At 23.0% G+C, this 19,006-nt stretch overlaps 10 protein-coding genes across 10 annotated transcripts in view, besides 31 other annotated features; 3 read left to right on the top strand and 7 right to left on the bottom strand.

Moving 5' to 3' along the window:
- Positions 1-196: 196 nt before the first annotated feature.
- Positions 197-683: a repeat region.
- A 158-nt stretch (positions 684-841) lies between these two features.
- On the bottom strand, positions 842-2,236 carry EDI_025180 (uncharacterized protein; the record flags this gene model as incomplete). The annotated part of the gene is made up of 1 exon (XM_001740594.1): positions 842-2,236. The coding sequence occupies one exon, from the start codon at positions 2,234-2,236 to the stop codon at positions 842-844; it is 1,395 nt and encodes a 464-aa protein (XP_001740646.1).
- Positions 1,925-1,960: a sequence feature (AT_rich).
- Positions 2,237-2,265: 29 nt separating the features above from the next.
- Positions 2,266-2,305: a sequence feature (AT_rich).
- A 17-nt stretch (positions 2,306-2,322) lies between these two features.
- Positions 2,323-2,390: a sequence feature (AT_rich).
- Positions 2,391-2,449: 59 nt separating this feature from the next.
- EDI_025170 (uncharacterized protein) lies at positions 2,450-5,053 on the bottom strand (the record flags this gene model as incomplete). Its single annotated transcript, XM_001740593.1, has 2 exons — positions 2,450-4,917; positions 4,966-5,053. The coding sequence occupies 2 exons, from the start codon at positions 5,051-5,053 to the stop codon at positions 2,450-2,452; spliced, it is 2,556 nt and encodes an 851-aa protein (XP_001740645.1).
- Positions 3,329-3,492: a sequence feature (AT_rich).
- Positions 4,331-4,355: a sequence feature (AT_rich).
- Positions 4,806-4,841: a sequence feature (AT_rich).
- A 41-nt stretch (positions 5,054-5,094) lies between the features above and the next one.
- Positions 5,095-5,219: a sequence feature (AT_rich).
- Position 5,220: 1 nt separating this feature from the next.
- Positions 5,221-5,267: a microsatellite.
- Position 5,268: 1 nt separating this feature from the next.
- Positions 5,269-8,565, top strand: EDI_025160 (uncharacterized protein; the record flags this gene model as incomplete). The annotated part of the gene is made up of 1 exon (XM_001740592.1): positions 5,269-8,565. One exon carries the CDS (start codon positions 5,269-5,271, stop codon positions 8,563-8,565), a length of 3,297 nt encoding a protein of 1,098 aa, XP_001740644.1.
- Positions 6,504-6,588: a sequence feature (AT_rich).
- Positions 7,413-7,443: a sequence feature (AT_rich).
- Positions 7,478-7,499: a sequence feature (AT_rich).
- Positions 7,778-7,819: a sequence feature (AT_rich).
- Positions 7,982-8,029: a sequence feature (AT_rich).
- Positions 8,408-8,439: a sequence feature (AT_rich).
- Positions 8,550-8,714: a sequence feature (AT_rich).
- Positions 8,715-8,725: 11 nt separating this feature from the next.
- Positions 8,726-9,169, top strand: EDI_025150 (uncharacterized protein; the record flags this gene model as incomplete). The annotated part of the gene is made up of 1 exon (XM_001740591.1): positions 8,726-9,169. One exon carries the CDS (start codon positions 8,726-8,728, stop codon positions 9,167-9,169), a length of 444 nt encoding a protein of 147 aa, XP_001740643.1.
- An 18-nt stretch (positions 9,170-9,187) lies between these two features.
- Positions 9,188-9,249: a sequence feature (AT_rich).
- Positions 9,250-9,412: a microsatellite.
- Position 9,413: 1 nt separating this feature from the next.
- Positions 9,414-9,536: a sequence feature (AT_rich).
- A 57-nt stretch (positions 9,537-9,593) lies between these two features.
- On the bottom strand, positions 9,594-10,940 carry EDI_025140 (nucleolar protein, putative; the record flags this gene model as incomplete). Its single annotated transcript, XM_001740590.1, has 2 exons — positions 9,594-10,562; positions 10,641-10,940. The coding sequence occupies 2 exons, from the start codon at positions 10,938-10,940 to the stop codon at positions 9,594-9,596; spliced, it is 1,269 nt and encodes a 422-aa protein (XP_001740642.1).
- Positions 10,377-10,404: a sequence feature (AT_rich).
- Positions 10,584-10,622: a microsatellite.
- A 111-nt stretch (positions 10,941-11,051) lies between the features above and the next one.
- Positions 11,052-12,563, bottom strand: EDI_025130 (uncharacterized protein; the record flags this gene model as incomplete). Its single annotated transcript, XM_001740589.1, has 1 exon — positions 11,052-12,563. One exon carries the CDS (start codon positions 12,561-12,563, stop codon positions 11,052-11,054), a length of 1,512 nt encoding a protein of 503 aa, XP_001740641.1.
- Positions 11,415-11,501: a microsatellite.
- A 93-nt stretch (positions 12,564-12,656) lies between the features above and the next one.
- Positions 12,657-12,716: a sequence feature (AT_rich).
- On the bottom strand, positions 12,698-14,218 carry EDI_025120 (uncharacterized protein; the record flags this gene model as incomplete). The annotated part of the gene is made up of 1 exon (XM_001740588.1): positions 12,698-14,218. One exon carries the CDS (start codon positions 14,216-14,218, stop codon positions 12,698-12,700), a length of 1,521 nt encoding a protein of 506 aa, XP_001740640.1.
- Positions 13,339-13,417: a sequence feature (AT_rich).
- Positions 14,219-14,806: 588 nt separating the features above from the next.
- Positions 14,807-14,954: a sequence feature (AT_rich).
- A 23-nt stretch (positions 14,955-14,977) lies between these two features.
- Positions 14,978-15,066: a sequence feature (AT_rich).
- A 54-nt stretch (positions 15,067-15,120) lies between these two features.
- Positions 15,121-16,119, bottom strand: EDI_025110 (cysteine protease atg4, putative; the record flags this gene model as incomplete). The annotated part of the gene is made up of 1 exon (XM_001740587.1): positions 15,121-16,119. The coding sequence occupies one exon, from the start codon at positions 16,117-16,119 to the stop codon at positions 15,121-15,123; it is 999 nt and encodes a 332-aa protein (XP_001740639.1).
- Positions 15,177-15,220: a sequence feature (AT_rich).
- Positions 16,120-16,177: 58 nt separating the features above from the next.
- Positions 16,178-16,231: a microsatellite.
- Positions 16,232-16,234: 3 nt separating this feature from the next.
- EDI_025100 (DNA polymerase delta small subunit, putative) lies at positions 16,235-17,422 on the top strand (the record flags this gene model as incomplete). Its single annotated transcript, XM_001740586.1, has 1 exon — positions 16,235-17,422. One exon carries the CDS (start codon positions 16,235-16,237, stop codon positions 17,420-17,422), a length of 1,188 nt encoding a protein of 395 aa, XP_001740638.1.
- Positions 17,423-17,593: 171 nt separating this feature from the next.
- Positions 17,594-17,627: a sequence feature (AT_rich).
- A 135-nt stretch (positions 17,628-17,762) lies between these two features.
- Positions 17,763-17,783: a sequence feature (AT_rich).
- A 180-nt stretch (positions 17,784-17,963) lies between these two features.
- Positions 17,964-17,997: a sequence feature (AT_rich).
- Positions 17,998-18,765: 768 nt separating this feature from the next.
- The window catches only part of EDI_024990 (uncharacterized protein), a gene marked incomplete at both ends in the record, with an annotated part of 436 nt that continues 195 nt past the window's right edge, over positions 18,766-19,006 (bottom strand). The window contains 2 exons of the mRNA XM_001733470.1: positions 18,766-18,953; positions 18,991-19,006. The exon at positions 18,991-19,006 is cut by the window's right edge and continues 195 nt beyond it. Coding sequence (XP_001733522.1) covers positions 18,766-18,953; positions 18,991-19,006 — 204 coding nt within the window. The remainder of the gene's footprint in view (positions 18,954-18,990) is intronic.

Raw genomic sequence — 19,006 nt, 5'->3', positions numbered from 1 at the left:
TGATAATTAAATAATAATTAGTTATATATCTCGCTTGATTATTTGAAATATAACTACAATTATTATGACAAAATACAATAATTAAGAATTATTCATTTCATATAGAGTCTCATTGTTATTATAATCATATATTGTTATGTTTTAAACGACTAACTACAATTAGTACTGAAAAGAATTGATACAAATACTTTTACTCTTTTGTTTCATTATTACTTCTTTTAGTTTGAATAAAAGATAACTAATAAAATCATTTCCATTATGATAATCGTATTCAATGTAAACTTAGTTATTTATCTATATTCAAATGATAATTGATAACAATATGATTTTATTTTATCATTTTCTTTATAAACATAATTATCATTCATCATTAAAATGAAAATATATTATCATTTGATTTTCAAATAAACTATTTGTTGTTTAATACCAATTTTCATTACTGAGTTTATTCTATCATTTGTTTCTAATGAAAATAAGAATAAGTTTCTATCATTATCAATAATCAATTAGAATTAAATATACCCTCTAATTTTATGTCTTTCTGAACATTTAATAATAATTATTTAATGTTCAGATATTCTTTATTATTTGAATACATATTGATGTATCAACATCTTAATCATCATTACTTGAATTAAATAGTATATTGAATATTTTTCTATTTGTCTAATCTTCAAGTTATTAAAAGAAAATAGAAATAGTTTATTACAATTATCATTGGATAATGTTAGAGAACATAAGTTATTTATTGATTAAAGAAAAGTTTGTTTGAATTTGGGTATAACTCAATGAAAAACAATTATAAAGGAAAAACAAAATGATGAACAAAACGAAATTTGAATTATGCATTGAATCCATCTAAATGAGGTTCGTCATCGTCTTCGATAATTGGATTAGCTTCTTCGTCATGTTGATAATCTTCGTCATCAGTATCTTTCTTTTGTTCTTTAGATTTCATGTAATAAGCCAATAAAACACCAATAATTGCAATAATAATGAAGAACAACAAGAAACAGCAAACTGTAACTATAATTGCTGTACTTTGTCCAATTTGAGGATAACATTGTCTCATATATGTTGAATAAAAGTATCCAACATCACATTCACAATTTACACCAATACAATATTTAGCAGTATAATTACTAATGTCAGTAGAAACTCCTTTTAATACACCATTTGTTTGGATTTCTGATTTTCCTCCAAGATAAAGAACTTTATTATTCATTTGTATTGAATATCCAGCATATCCATAAGTAGTAGTTCCAGTAGAATTATAAACTAATGCAAATCTTCCTGAACCAGTAGAAGTTAAATATTTATCAAAGAAAATTTTTACACCTCCAACACGTTCTTTTGAACCTTCAGTATAACCAAAAAGTCCAATTGCAACAAAAGAACCATATGTAGAAATCATTGGAGCATATAAAGTATTAATTGGAGTTATTGATGAAGAATTACCATTAATTTTAACATTTTCAATATAATCAGGTGAACTAAATGAACTACTTGGAGAATTAACTTGAATTCTTCCAACATCAGATAATACATTATAAATAACATCATGTTGTGACATAACCATTGGATCATAATCATAAAGTTGTGTTTTATTATCTCCAATACTAAACCATTTATAATATGTTAATATTCCACCAGTAGAAATTGAATAAAGTTCTACCATTGATGTGTTTTTAACTGCAAGATAATCATAACCAACACTTATATATTTACCACAAGCTTTATCATATTCTTTAACTAATTGTAATGTTTCATTATAAACAGTTAAATGTCCATTTTTACATACAACTGCATAAACTTCTCTTTTACCTGCAATAAATTCTCTATCAATAACAGCTAATGGTGAATATTCATCAATCCCACTAACAGAAACAGTATTATCTAATACTGGTGTAGCTTTAGTAATATCAAATATTTCTAAATTTTTATTATTTAAGAAAAATAACTTCTTTGAAGATGCAGCAATACTTGGTCGTGAAACTTCTGATGATGAAACACTAATAGAAGTTGTTGAAATTGATGGATGAAGACAATCAATTTTTAGTGCATTTCCATTAGAACTACTTGCTGTATAATGAAGAACATATGTATATTTATATTCTGATTCTTCATCATGAGTCATTGAATAAACAACTTCTGATTGTGGGTCTTTTTTCCAGTCAACAGACTCAAGTGTGATTGATTTACATAAAGTAATGTATAATACAAACAATAGTATCATTTGATTTTTTTTTTCTTTTCAAGTTCATCATTTTTTTTTTTATTAAATCACTTTTTTATTAAATAAATTCTCTGTTTCTTTTCGGGATAATTTTTTTTTCTTTATTTTATTTTTAGAATAGAAAAACAAAAAGTATAAAATAATAAAAATTTAACGTTATATATATCACAAAATAAAAACATAAAAATGAAAAAGGAAATGATTACAAGATTGTTAATCATTAAAGAGACATTGAATAATATCAGTATTGATGTTAGATTGATTAAATTTTGATTCAAGAGATTGTTTAATAGATTGAGTCTCTAAGTTAAAGTTTAAAATAGCATCTTTTAACATTAAGAGAAGATTTTTAACAATAATTGATTGATTTGAAGATTCTTTAAGGACAATAATAATACAATCAATACTTTGTTCAAATTTACCACTATATGCAAAAAGAAAAGATGTGGTAATATAAAGTTTCATTCTTATAGTTAATTCAATTAATTCATCAAAATAAACTTCATCCCAACGTTGGACTTTTTGAATAAAATTAGAACAATCATCAATATTATCTAATTTATGTTCTGTTTTTAAAGAATTTGAATATTTAATCAATAATGCTTTTGCATAAAGTGTTCTTCGTAATTTACAGAATGCAAGATCATAAAAAATAGGGAAGGAAGAATGAAATAAAGGATTTTTATCAGTAAGAAAATTTATAAGTTGATCTAATTCAGAATTAGTAAACTTAAAAAGTTTTTCACTAATAACTTGTAAAGCATAAATAGAAGGAGAATGATTAAAACAATAAAAGAATAATTTTAGAATAAGTTCTATAGGTAATTCATTTAATATAATTCTAGAAGATAATGCACAAGTAATATATTCAATAGGACATGAAATAAAAAGTTTTTCAAATGAAATAAAATTAAATCCAATTTTAATTACCCAATCAATATATTGACGAATAAATTGAGGATATTTAATTAATATTGCTAAAATATAATTTTGAAATTGAGAAGATTGAGTTTTAACAAGATACATTAAAATAAAACTAGCTTCATTAGAATTACAATTTGAAATAGTAGATAAAAAGTGTTTATCATCAGCAATATAAAATTTAATAACTTTAGCTAATTCAATTAATAATAAAACATGAATATATTTTATATTATTTATTGTAGTATTTTTATTTTTAATAAAATAATAACAATCATTAATTAATTCATCAAATTCATTTAATTTAAAATCTAAATTTGATAAATTTAATTTAACTAATGGAAGAGAAATTGCATGATTTAATTTACATAATTGTTGTGCTTTTTGAATCATTCCTTTTTCTATATAATATTTACTAACATTTTGAATTAATATATCTACAGATTGAGTAATTGTAAATAATTGAATAACTGAAGTTTCTTGTTCAATAGTTTGAGCATTAAGAAATTTATGACAAAAGATTGCTTCTTTAGGATGAATTTGATGAATTATAGCAATACAATATTTATTCCAAAGAATACAACCATCATAATTATATTCTGTAGATTTATTAATACCAACACTATCTTTTACTCTAAAATTAGTAAAGAAAGGAAAAACTCCATGAATATTAAAATAATTTGAATCAATTCCAAAATTGATTAATTGTGTTGGTGGTGTTTTATCATAAAGATTCATTAATGGAATTACTCCACAACAATGAACTTCATCAGTTAATCTACTAAATTGAAATAAATATTTATTATTAAGGAAACAAATTGAACTTCTTGGAAAACTTTGACATACATCAAAAAAGAATAAACGTTGATTATAAAAAGAATATAAACTAAGTGACATTTTATGAAAAAATCCTAAACAAGTTTTATTATTGAAATAATGTAATTGAACTGTTCCTTTATCTTTAATAATAAATAAAGATAATAAAGAAGGATCAATATCTTTTGTAAAAATATTAATACATTCTGATGAACGTAATGATTTTATTTCTAATTGTTGACAACAAACTGAAGTCATTTCTTTATCCATTTCAAATACTAATACAAGAAATGTTGATATTTTATTTACATTTGAATCTTCAGTACAAAGTAATGCTTCTTTTATTGCTATTTTTCCTTTAAAATTTAAAATTTTTAATATTGATGATGTTATTAAATCAAAGAAAATAATAATCCCTTCTATTGATACAATAATCCCAATTCCTGCATTTCTTGTTGTCCAAATAACAAATGATACAATTGTTTTTGGTAATGTTTGGTGTTTAAATAAAATTGAATTACCAACTTTAATTGGTTTATTAATTGAAGGTAAAATATTTAAAATTAATTCACTTTTAGATTTTGATAACCCAATTCTTGATTTTTGTTGATTAGTTTTTTCTAAAAAATATGTAGCTGATTTTTTTTCATATAATTTTGTTTTCCAATTCCATTCAATTGGAATAAAGAAATAATAATAATCTCCACTTAATATTACAACTTCTTCTCCATGTTCTGTAAATTGAATAAAAACTTTTTTATAGTTATTAATTTGATTATCTATTATTACTTCTTGTATTTTATATGATGGTGAATATTGTTCATAAAGATACATATATAATTTATATTGTATTTTATTATTATTAATTCTTTCTTTTCTAATTACTGCAATTATAAATCTTCCTTCTTCTTTAAAATATTGTGAATTTGTATATTTAATAGTTTCTATCAATTATTTTTAAATTCTATTTTCTTAAAATATTCTTCTCAAACGTATTAATTTATCTTTTCGGTATTGTGATGGTACATTATCACTTTTTAATAAAAATTCACTTTCAAAAACATGTGGATCAATCTCCATAATTTATTAATTACAATAAAATTCTTTTATCAGTTCTTTCCTTTAAATTATTTTCTATATTATTATTCTTTCTTTTCTAAAAATTAAGATAATAATGAAAACAAAAAATAAAAAACATAATTTATTTTTAAATTAAAAAATTAAATCTTATAATTAATTTAATATAGAAGAAAAAAAAAAAAAAAAAAGAAGATAGAAAATAAAATAAAATAAATATGAATGAAGAAAAGATACCACTAATATCAAAACCAATACATAATAAATTAAGAAAGATTGTTATTAGTACAGTAAATTCTTATAATGAAAATTATCATAATTTAGTATCTAATAAAGTAAAAACATCAAAATATAATATTTTCACATTTCTTCCATTAGTTTTATTAGAACAATTTAGGAAATTAGCTAATGTTTATTTTCTTATAATTTCAATTTTTCAAGTTATTCCAGGATTATCTCCTACTGGAAGATTTACTACATTATTTCCTTTATGTATTGTTATTATTGTTTCTATGATTAAAGAATTTTATGAAGATATAAAACGTCATAGAGATGATAATACAATTAATAATAAAAAAGTTCAATATTGGAAGAATGAAGAATGGAAAGAAATTCAATGGAAAGATATTAAAGTAGGAGATATTCTTTTTATTAAAAGAAAAGAAGCAATTCCTGCTGATCTTATTCTTCTTTCATCTTCAGAACCAAATGGAAGTTGTTATGTTGAAACAAGTCAATTAGATGGAGAAACAACATTAAAAATTAAAGAAAGTTTAACAAGTACACGTATATATCAAATTGAAATGAATCATAATGAAAGACATGAAATTGAAGTTGATGAACCTAATCCTGATTTATTTTATTTTAAAGGAAAAATAGTTGGAAAAAAACAAGAAGCTATTGGAATAAATCAATTAATATTAAGAGGAAGTGTTATTGAAGATACTGAATGGATAATTGGTGTAACTGTATATATTGGAAATGAAACTAAACAATTACAAAATGCAAAAGGAATTAAAATTAAACGAAGTTCAATTGAAAGAAAAAGTAATATTTTTGTTATTGGGATGTTTATTTTAGAATTAATTTTTGCATTAATTTCAACTATAATGGGAAGTATTTGGAGAATAAATAATAAATATTATTGGTATTTAGAAACTCAAGATAAAATTATTCCTAATTATATTACTACATTTATTACATTTGTTATTTTATATAATAATCTTGTTCCAATTTCATTATATATTTCATTAGAAATTGTAAGAATAGGACAAGCTTATTTTATTAATCATGATCTTGATATGGTTCATAAAGGTAAATTTGCTGAAGTACGTACATCAAATCTAAATGAACAATTAGGATTAGTTGATTATATTTTTACTGATAAAACAGGAACATTAACACAAAATTTAATGGAATTTAAAACTTGTTTTGTTGATGGTATTGTTTATGGTTTAAAAAATAATGAATTATCATTAATTAAAAATACATCTTCTTTAAATTTTAATAATAAATCAAATATAAATAATTCTAATTATGAAATTCAAGAATTTGATAATAGAAAATATGTTAATTTTAATCCAACTCAAATAAAACATGATGCAAAATATAATAAACATGTAAATGATTTTTTAAGAACTCTTGCACTTTGTAATACAGTTACAATAAATACTCATACTATTCATATAAGTTATCAAGCATCAAGTAATGATGAAGCTGCATTAGTTCATGCAGCATCTTGTTGTGGATTTGAATTATGTGAAAGAAGTAATGATAAAATAGTAATTAATAATCAAATCACAAATGAAAAAGAAGAATATAAATTACTTCATATTATTCCATTTGATTCAGATAGAAAAAGAATGAGTATAATTGTAGAAAGAAATGGTTGTATTATGCTTTATATTAAAGGATCAGATACTACAGTATTACCTTTAACAAAAACAAAAGAAAAAGAAATGAAAATAATTCAAAATCAAATAAATTCATTTGCACTTGAAGGATATAGAGTTCTTGTTGCTGGAGTGAGAAATATTACTAATATATATGAAAAATGGAAAATAATGTGGGAAGATGCTATTAATAATATTAAAGAAAGAGAAAAACTTATTATAAAAGCTTCTCAAAATATTGAACAAGAAATAGAAATTGTTGGAATTAGTGGAATTGAAGATAAATTACAAATTGGTGTTACTGAAGCTATTGAAAAATTAAAAGAAGCAGGAATTAAAATATGGGTATTAACAGGAGATAAAAAAGAAACAGCATTTAATATTGCAAAATCATGTAAAATATTTAAAGAAAATGTTTTTACTATTAATGGAATAACATTTAATGAAATTAAAGAACAAGTTAATCAATCAATTAATTTAAATGAAAAAAATTATATTATTGATGGAAGATGTATTGAATTAATTCTACAATTAGAAAAAAATATATTAAAAAAAATGTTAATGAATGCAGAATCTGTTGTATGTTGTAGATGTGCTCCATCACAAAAAGCAAAAATTGTAGAAGAAGTTAAAAAATTTGGAGGAACAACATTAAGTATTGGAGATGGTGCAAATGATTGTTCAATGATTAGAGCAGCACATGTTGGAATAGGAATATCTGGAGAAGAAGGATTACATGCTGTTAGATCATCTGATTATGCAATATCACAATTTCGTTTTCTTGTTAAATTACTTTTAGTACATGGACGTTATAATTATAGAAGATTATCATATGTTATTTTATATTCATTTTATAAAAATATTATTATGTATTTAACACAATTTTCATTTCTTTTCTTTAATGGATATTCTGGAACTTCATTATTTGAAAATTGGACACTTTCTATTTATAATGTATTATTTACTTTCTTACCTATTATTGTTTTTGGTATTTTTGATCGTGATATATTACCAGAAACATTAATTATGAATCCATATCTTTATAAATCTATTAAATCTTTATTTAATTATAAAACATTAATATTATGGGTTATAGAAGCATTAATAATTTCTATAATGGTATTTTTTATTCCTTTTTCAGTATGTATAACTGAAAATAATACAATAAATGGATTAGGATTTGGTATGTATGGATTTGGTTATATTGTTTATACAATTGTTATGTTAACAGTTACTATTAAAGTTGTATTATTTTCACATGAATTTAACTTTATTCAATATATAGCTTATTTTGGTAGTTTAATATTTTATTTTGGATGGGGATTTGTATATGGTTTAATTACTTGGATTCCTCCATTTACTATTGGATGGGATATGTTTGGTTTAATTTATCAATTATTATTAACACCATCATTTTATCTTCTTATCTTAATTCCTCCTTTATTACTTGGTGCAAAAGAAATGGTAATATTATTTATAAAAACTATAATTAAAAAAGATGAAAAACGAATTAGTGAAGAAGAAGTAGATGATAAAATCAGAAAAACTAAAAAACGATTTGATGATGTACCAAAAAATGATAAAGAACTCTTCTTAATTGCAACTTCAAATTATTTTATTTAATGAATATTTCTTAATAAAATAAATAACTGAATTATTTGTTTTATTTTCTATACTTAAAAATGATAAGATTATATCTTTAATATAATGAGTTTATCATAATTAAAATGAAAAGATAAATATATAAAAGAGATATTAATTAGAAAAATAATGTTGCGAATTGATGATTTGGTATTTTAAACAATTAAACCAATTCACACAAGAAGAAGTAGATCAAGTTTATACAATTAGAAAAGAAGTATTTTCTGAAGGTGGAGAAAAAGATCTTGGACATCCACCTATGGACGAAAGTGATCAATATTGCTATCATTCATTTGGTTGGGATGAAAATGGTATTGTTTGTTATTGTCGTGTTATTCAAGAAGAACAAGGAATATATAAAATTGCACGTGTTCTTGTACATCAAAACCATAGAAGAAAAGGAATGGGACAACAATTAATTAATTATACATGTGATCAAATAAAAAATTTGTTTAATGGTAAAAAAGTAATTCTTTCAGCATTAGAAGATATTCATACAATGTATTTGAAAATAGGATTTAATAAAACTGGTTCTTTCTGTGATTTCAATGGAATTCCTGCAATAGATATGCAAAGAGAACTTTAAATTGATTTGATTTCCTTCTTTAAAAATATTAACTATTATTATAGTAATACTTTCTAATTTTAAATAAATAAATTTAATATTTATTTTATTATTATAATATTTTAATTTTAATGTTGAATAATATATATATTTAATTATATTTATTTTAGATATTTTAAATTAATCTTAAAATATATTAATAAATTAAATTTATAAAATAATATTATTTATGAAAAACTATAATAAATTTAAATATTTAATATTCTTTAAAAAGAAATAAATAAATTAAATTTATAAAAAAATTTTATTTATTTTAAGAATTTAAATATTATTTAATTATTAAAAATAAGATTTATGATAAAATAAAAATTTAGTAAATGAAATAAATCAATCAATCGTTTATCTTTTCATCTTGAATTTATGATGGTTTAAATTGTAATTAATATTAATCATTTTGTTTAAGAGCCATAGCTCGTTGATATAATTTGATATGCATAAAATAACCATGCATATAAGGTCTTAAATATTCAGAACCAATAAATGAATCCATTCCAAGATCATGTAATTCTTGTTTAGTAACAAAATGAAAATCATCATAAACTGCAGTTGGTTCATCTTCTAATTCTTCTGTTAAATTTTCCAAGAAACTACACCATGAAGGTGCAATTCCTAATGATGGAATATAATATATCTGTAATTTAGAAAAATCACCTGCAAGAACACATAATCCAGAATCTTTTGCAATAGCAACATCAGTAATAACAGATCTTCTATTAGCTTCAAGTGGAACAACTAATTTACCATTAGATTTATTAGAGAAACGAACAATATTTGCATCAGCAGTAACTAAAAACTCACCATTTTGTGTTGTATGATATAATGTTTTAACAATAGGAATTCTATTTTGATGATAACTAGATAAAATTGGTTTTGAAGAACGTAAATCATATGTAAGAACATTACCGTTAGATGTTCCTACTGTCATTTGAAGATTTCCATCATATGCAATTGAAGTTACATCAATAGAAGTTAATGTTTTACCATTTACATCTAATTTATTTATAACTCCTGCATTAACATCTAACACACTAACTTCTTCTTCTGTCATTGGATCTATGATACTAACTATTCCACCTTCACATCCACAAAATAATAATTGATATTTTTCTGATATATCAAGACAATTAACAACATAATTCATTGGAATTGATTCATAAAATTTACCTTCATATAAATTAATAATATCTAAATTATTTGGAGTAGCAATATATGTATTACAATTACTTGGTAAATATTTAAAATCTCTTCCTGTTTTTGGAACTTTAATTTTACATTGAATTCCTCCTTTATTATGAAATTCAATTGTTTTATCAGTTAATAAAAACATTAATTTTGAATAATCTTCTTCAAGAAACTATATAATCAATTATTTATATATTTTATTTTATTTTTTTTGATTGTATTATTATTTAATAATTATAAAAAAACAAACTTCAAATTTGGTGATTTCAGCATCTAAATTTCGTTCGAATTTCTGTGACAACTGATCTAATTCAAACATCCTAATTCTTGGTGGATACATTCCAGTAGCACCAAGAAATTGTCCATCAGGAGAAAATTTAACATTTTGAGAATTTACTGGAAATTCTGTATCTTGAATTAATTCAATTCTCTTTTGGAAGTCTTCATCTTTTCTTAATTCTTTTTTCTTTTTTTGACTTAACCATTGTGGTAGTGTTTTTCCTGCTGTTAAATTATAAACTTTTACACCACCAGTCTCCGTTGTTTTCATTTATCAATTGTTTTTCCTAATTTTTTTTTTTAGGGTTATTTTTATAGTTTTCAATAGTTTTTTTTTCCAATTTCTTTTTGATGGTATAAAATTAATATTTAAAACACTCACTTATTCATTATCTAATTTATAATTCTTCAAAATATTTGTTAAATCATCATTTGTTACAATTTCATCTTCTTCTTTATCGTCTATAATGAGTGTATTAATTGGTTTTATTTCTAGCTCATTAAAACATTGTAAGACTTTATCAACACTATCACCACTTACAACAATACGTAATTTACCTTTAGATTTTCCTTTACTTTTATCAATTTCAATATTCTTTCCAGATTCAATCAATTTTTTAATATTTTCTGGAGATTGATCTTCAACTTTCTCAAATTCTTCTTTATTAATCATTTTCTTGATAAGGTCTAAGAATTTATAGTCATTGTTAATTGTCTTTTTTCTCAGGAATTCTAAGACATCAGTTTCTTCTATTTCATCATTTCCATCTTCTATTTTCTTTATTTCTTTAGTTTGTTCTTCTTCTTTTTTCTTTTCATTTATATCTTCTTCATGTAATTGTAATGTACCAAGTAATTCATCATCACTATCTTGGTCATTATCTTCTTCTTCATTCTTTTCAGAATAAGTATTATAAATTGTATTGTTTTGTTGTTGTAAAGCAACTATAGCATGTGTTTTTTCATCATTTGTGAGAGGTAATTTATCGATAAATATGTCCATTCCAAAATCAAATGCAGGAAGGAGAGTAGTAATTTTGAGACGATATTCTGGATGAGTAGCAATTGGATTTCCTTTTAGAGAGATTTCAACTAATGAAAACATTTTTGAGAAAGTTTCTTTGAGATGATTATAATCAAAAATCTTATTATTTTGAATAGATAAAGTAACTAGATTGAAGTAGGATGATAAATTAGTAATAGATGTAATTAAATTATGATCTAGATTTAATGTTGAAATAGAACCAACATATTTTGATTTAATACGTTGAATTTTATTATTTGATATTAATAATGTATCTAATGGTCTATCTGCAATATTTTCCAATACATTAATGGAATTATAACTCAAATCTAACCATTCTAACTTTGGAAAATGTATTTGATTAAAGACTTTTGGTGGGATTTTAGTAATACCACAATTTCTTAATGCAAGTTTTTTAAGTTGTTTCCAAGGATATTCTGGTTGAAGAAAAAGACTTGTTTGTATTGAAGGAATAACACAACCAATAATTTGAAGATTAGTTAATTCATCTTTTAAATTTCCAAATTGTAAATTGAGTTGACAATGAAGATTTTCTACAATAAGTTGTTTAAGATGAACAAAATTACAAAATTGAAATGGTAAAATGATATTAGGTTTATTTGACATTTCTTTTGGACAAATGATTCTAAGTGCATTTATCATTTGAAATGGAGATACAGTACTTGTTAAAAGTTCTTGTGATTCTCCATAAGCTTCATTTGTCATTCCATTAAATAATTCTACAATTGGAGCAGAAATTGTTGTTATTGAATTTGATGAAACAATAATTTCTTTTTGTTCTATATTTGTTTGTGAAAGATATTTAATAATAAATTGTTGAATAGATTCTTGTATTTGTGTTGGTTTCATAAATTTTTATCAATATTATTTTCAGTTTTTCTTTTTTTTTAGTTCTATTGAAAAATTATAACAATATCATTCTCAATGTTGATTATCAAAAAGTTATTAATTTAATCATAAAAAAAAAGAAATATCAATTACATTTATTCTAATATAATATTAGGACATCCACTAATATCAAAATGACAATGTGTATTTTTACTATCAATTTTTAATTGTTTTAATTCAGTACAATTAATAAGTTTAACATTTTTAACAAATTTACTTATTTCTAATGTTTTAATATTACATGAATAAAGAGAAATTGATTCAAGATGGTTTGTTTGATTTAATGGACTTAATGATGTTACTTTACAATATTTTAATTCTACAGAAACAATAGATTCTGGAAGATGAATACATGATTTTTTATAATGAAACATTCTTAAAAAAGTAAGTTGTGTAAGAGAAGCTAAACCTAAAGGATGATATTCAGGATTTGGAAGATCAGAATCTTCATTATCATCTTCTTGATCATAAGTAACTTCTAATCTTTTTAAAGATAAAGGAAATCCAACAATTCTTTTTCTTCTTTCATATGATTGAAAAACTAAAGAAGTTAAATTAGTTAGATTACATAAATTATATTGTGTTCTTTTCTCTAATGTTGATTCTTTAAATACTAATTGTCTTAATTCAATTTGATTTTCTACTTTAAGAGGTAATTGTCCAGTAATACTAAGTTTATATGTATTTTTTGGAATAAAACTATAAGGATTAGCATATCTTAAAGTAATAGTAGGACAATATAATTGAATAAATTTTAATTGTTCTTTATTTAATTTATTTATATCTTTTTGTTCATTATAATTATCATTAATATTGATTTCTTCTTGTTCATAATAATTATCATCAATACAATACCCTTTTGAACATATTCTTGAAGATAATAAAATATCATTTGTTTTTGCTTGTGATACAAGTAATGGATCATCTAATACAATTTTCCATTGTGATGGTAATAATCTTTTTATTTCAATAATTTGTTCATAACAATATGCTTTACTAATAATTATAAATCCAATTTTTGGATTAAATAATTTAGTAAAAGTAATAAGTACTTCTTTATGTTTGTTATTAGTTAAATCTGATGAACTAATGATTAAATGTTTTACACTAAATGTTGAAACAATTTCATGAATTTTTTCTTGAGTTAATATTTTAGCAAGAGCATCACAAATAACTTTAATTGATTTAACTTGTTTTGCTCTTTCAAATATTCCTTGAAGACGAAGAATATCTTGTCCAAGAAAATGGGGATATATATATTTTACTGATCTAAACTGAGAACATAAAGCAGCTATACCTTCCCATTGAATTGCATCATCTGTATCTTCAATACTAACTTCAATACTTTTATTTAATGCATATTTAATACCAACAGCATTGATAATATCATTAATTTTCCCTTTAATTATCTTTAAATTAGGTGATAATATAATTTCTTTTTTAGTAAATGTATGATTAATATTTGTATTAGTTGTTAGTGTTGTAATAATTTCTTGACATTTCTTATTAATCATTGTAAAAATTATTAAATCATTGACTGATCCTAAATATTGAATTATAGAACGTATTTCAGTATTTCCCAATAAATTATGTATATTATGTTGTGTGTTAATCATAAAGAGTGAATTAATGAGATTTATCCAGATCTAAAAAATTAAATATCACAATGAATTGAAGAAGAATTATAGTGTAATTATCTTATTCTTATCTTTTTCTTTTAATTTAAACAAATCAAATACTGTTTTTTTTCTTTATCAGTGTTTACCAACAAAAAAGAGAAATATTGTTAGTTCAGATTTTGTTTCTTTGCACTTTACTCCTTCTTCTTGCTACCAAACAAATTCTTTTGTGTTGTCTTCTTTTTGTAAAACTGACCATTTTCTCATATAAATTTCAAGTGAGTTCTAATGTAAAAAATTTAATCATTTTGATATGAACTTTTTTGAAGAAAAATAAACACGAATTAATTTAAGACATGTTACATTACAAGAACTAACAGTGTTCTTCAATAGTTTGAATAATGGAATGATAACCTTTTGTATCTTAAAATAATTTAGCATAAAATTGTCATTCTGAAACAATAACTAAATGAGATGGAACAAAGTATTAGTAAAAGAAATAACCAATTATCAAAATTATTTTAAAAGTGGAATATAAAAGAATATTTATTCTTTTATTTTATGAGAATGAAATTGTTGTTAATGAATAAAATTAGTTTTTTATTAAGTTATTAAAAATAAAAGATTACTAATAACTAGATTCATAACTTTTAAAAATTCATATAAAATATATTCCAAATAGTTAGTGTTATAAAATAAAAGAATATTAGATATAAATTATTATTATTTTTTTGTAGTAATGAATGAGTATGGTTGTATTATTTTTACTTAAAATACTTAGTTTGATATTTGATATTTAATTAATGTATTAAAATATTTTAACAATTGAAATATTTCAATTAATACATAAAGATAGATTGAAGAAATTAAAAAAAAATATGGTTAGTTAGTATTGAGATTCATATTGAATTAATTAAATCAATATCATCATCATCTAATGATATAAAATCATCTGAATTTAATTTTTTCTCTATTTCATTTTTAAATATAAATAATTTAGAAAATGTTTTGTTTTCAAATGATTTCTTGAAATGTTCATAGTCATTAACATGTTTAACTAGAAATACTAATGATATTGATGGATCTATCTTAGAATAATTCATACTTTTATTATCTTTACAAAAGTAACTTTGATATGACCAATCTCCTTTCATATCAATTGCATTTTGTGTAGTATGAGGATCAAGAAAGTATAAATTAGTTCCATCAAATGTATGGAAGTAATGAGCATATCCTGGTTTTCCACCAATCATTCCCATACATTGTGGAATATCAAAAATTGTTTTTAATAATGGTCTAAATTCATTTTCAGGTGATTCTGGACCAAGTCGTAATGGAACAAATATTATACATGGATTAAATCCTACTTCATCTTTACTCAACTCTTCAATCTTCGGTCCAACAATACTTCCTAATTTAGCAACATACCCACGTGTTCTAAAGACTCTCATCTCATTAATGTGTTCTGCAGCTATATCAGAAGCAAATGATGGTCCCCACCATTGTCCTTCAGTAACTCCCCTTGTAGATGCTCTTGCAACTAATCTGTGAATAGAAAATAAACTTCCAGTTGAATCTCCAAACAAATTAATAATTGATTTTATATGAAAAATATTTCTTTCTGTATTCATACAATTATTTTCATATTTCCAATTATTTCCAAGAACAATTGAAAGAAATGTTTGTGCAAGTACCATTTGTAATGATCGAATCATACATCCCCATCCTGAGTCTGTAGTTTTTTCTTTAATTAATGGCATATTTTTTCTGTATGTAATCCAAATAGTATGTCTTGCAAATTCATCAATATCTTTTTTATTCTCTCGTTTTTTAGGAATTTCAGTTTCATTTTCTCCCAAGGCAATAGCTTCAATTACATTTAAAGAGCCAACTTCCATAAAAGATGTTTAAATCACAAAATACGAGTTTTTAATTTTATTTTTCTTTTTCATCTTCAAACAAACAAACAAAAAAAAAAAAAAAAAAATCTAAAAACAAAAAATAATAAAAGGAATGAAAAGACCAGAAGTAAATATTGTGATTGAAAAAACCTCGTTTTTGATGGAAAAAATGGAATATATTGAACAATATGGTACAATTTACTTTGATAGATTGAAAAGATTAAGACCATTATTAGAAATTTCAGTAAAAAAAGTAGATAGTAATATTTGTATTGTTGAAAAATTATCTCATATTCCACAAGGAACAGTAGCTCTTATTGGTACTTTATTTAAAAAATCAAAAAAAATTCCTACATTATTAAATCAATATAAAAGTATTAAAAGTGTTGATTCAATTAGTTTTAATGAAGATTCATATGTTGATGATTCAGATACTTGTTATTTAGAAGATATAACAAGTCACGTAAATTTAATTATTAATAAAGATCAATTAGCTCATATTGTCAGTGGAACAGCATTGGCTGTAATTGGAGAATTAATTAATGATTTATCATTTGAAATAAAATCAATTTTATATCCTTATGATAAACCAAAACCAACTAAACTAATTGAAAGTGAAACTCATTGTTATATTGCTCTTGTAAATGATATCCAATATTCATCTGAAAAAAAAGATCTTATTCTTCATAATATCTTATCAAATGAATTACCTTTTCCATTAATTGCTCATGCTATTCTAATTGGAAAACATGTTTCAGACCCTTCTTTTATTCCTCAATATGATTGGTTTTTAAGTTCTGTTTGTAATAATCTCAATATTATTACTATTCCATCTCGTGATGATCCAACAAATGCTGTCTATCCTTATCAACCAATTCATCCATCAATATTTGCACATGCATCTTCAAAATCAACATATCATTCAACAACAAATCCATCAATTATATCATTTAATGATGTAAGAACATTAATATTATCAGGAGATATTATTCAACATTATTTGAAATTAACAACATTCAAAACAGTTAATGAGGTAATTCTACAATTGTTTCAATGTGGACATTTATGTCCATGTGCACCATCTACATTCCCATGTTTTCCTGCATCTACTGACCCTTTTATACTTGAAGAACCATTCCCTGATGTAATAGTAATTGGAGGATTTCCAGAACAATGTGATAGTTTTGATTTTATGGGAAAGACAATTACTATTGTTACTGTACCCTCATTTGCCAAACAAAAGACACTTGTGTTATTTGATTTTGAAAACAAATTAATTAAACCAATCAAAATTGATTGAAAATAAATTCAATTGACTGAAATGATAAGAGTAATATACTTTTCATCTAATTTTTATTTCAAAGCAACGAACTATTGCAATAACAAATGAATCAAAAAATGAAAGACCTTCAACTGATTTTATTAAGTAATGGTCTTTCTGTTTTGATAATTCATACTTAACAACTGCTCCTATTATTTTTATAAGTTTTATTTTTTTTTTTAATGACACAATCTGTATATAACAAAAAAAATTTACAAACTATTTTGTGGAGAAGAGAGTTGTAGATTCTTTGAAGATGGATAACAAGGTTCTGTAAATTGAAGGTACTTCTTTTTATCCACTAAAACAAATTATTACCTAAAAATTATTTAAAATAATACCAAACAAACTGAATAATTCTGGTTGTTTAGAAATTAATAAATCTTTCCCTTCTCTTCCAGAAGTATTAATTGTTCTCACCACCATATTAGTATGATGTTGAACATAAATGGTATAAAGATGAAACTGTCTAGAATACACTTTGTAACTATGACCTTTTCTTCTAAACACTCAATTTACCATTATTTTTTTTTTATAACAATATTAATTAAATACAACAAACTGAATAATTCCTATCAGTTCATTTCTCGAATTATAAATATGAATCATTGTATTAAATCCAAAACAATAATTAGTGTGATACGTTTCTTGTCCAACTTCATCAATTACCACATAAGAAGTCCATCCAATCCCAAGTTCAATTAATTTATATAAATGATATTGTTTTTTATCAATCTTTTTTGTAGAAGAAAATGAAAGACTTCCTGATGGATATATTCTTGTTGTTGAACACAACATATATTTTTTAAGTATTTTCTTGTTCAACAGAGAATTAAATTATATGAACCTTATCACTTTCATTGGATGACTTTCTTATCAGACTCCTTTTAACCTTCTTTTTTTAATTATCATTTTATCGTTTTGATATGTTTATATAAATCTGTCTTTCTCTGACTCAATAAAATTTGGTGGTACAAACAATTCATTTATACATTTAATCTAAGTTGTTGATTCTAATGATGTGAATAAACGAATTGAATTATATTAAACTTGGTTGTATTGTATCTTGTTTGTCAACACCAATTTGTTTTTGTTGTAAATACAATATGGTTTACTTCCTATAGATGAAAGCCATTCATTATTGAAACTTGACCAAACTTTACTTATAACTAAATGGATTAACTGTTTTAGCTAATTGTAATAACTGATATATAACACAACTACCCATACGTATTATTCAATAAAAACTATATTTTGTATTAAATAAATACTACATTGAGTAACGTATAACTTAACAACTAAATTAAAAGGACTTCATTTGGTTAAACAGCGCAACACCCTTTTTGTTTTTTGCGTGCCTCATTTTCTTCTGTTATAAATTCTTTATGTTCAAGCACATCTATTGTTAATACCTCAAAGATTCTGTTAATGTCTTCTCGTGTTTTTGTATTGCATTCAATAAAAGGACAGTTGGTACTGTCTGCATAATTTATACCTTCTTCTTTTGTTACTTGTCTGTCATCTTCTAAATCATTTTTATTACATACAATTATTATTGGAATA

The sequence above is a fragment of the Entamoeba dispar genome, genomic scaffold, assembly GCF_000209125.1.
Source record: "Entamoeba dispar SAW760 scf_1105229463035 genomic scaffold, whole genome shotgun sequence".
Classification (NCBI taxonomy): domain Eukaryota; phylum Evosea; order Mastigamoebida; family Endamoebidae; genus Entamoeba; species Entamoeba dispar.
The sequence above is the reverse complement of the archived record's forward strand: the minus strand, read 5'-3'. Positions and strand labels throughout refer to the sequence as shown.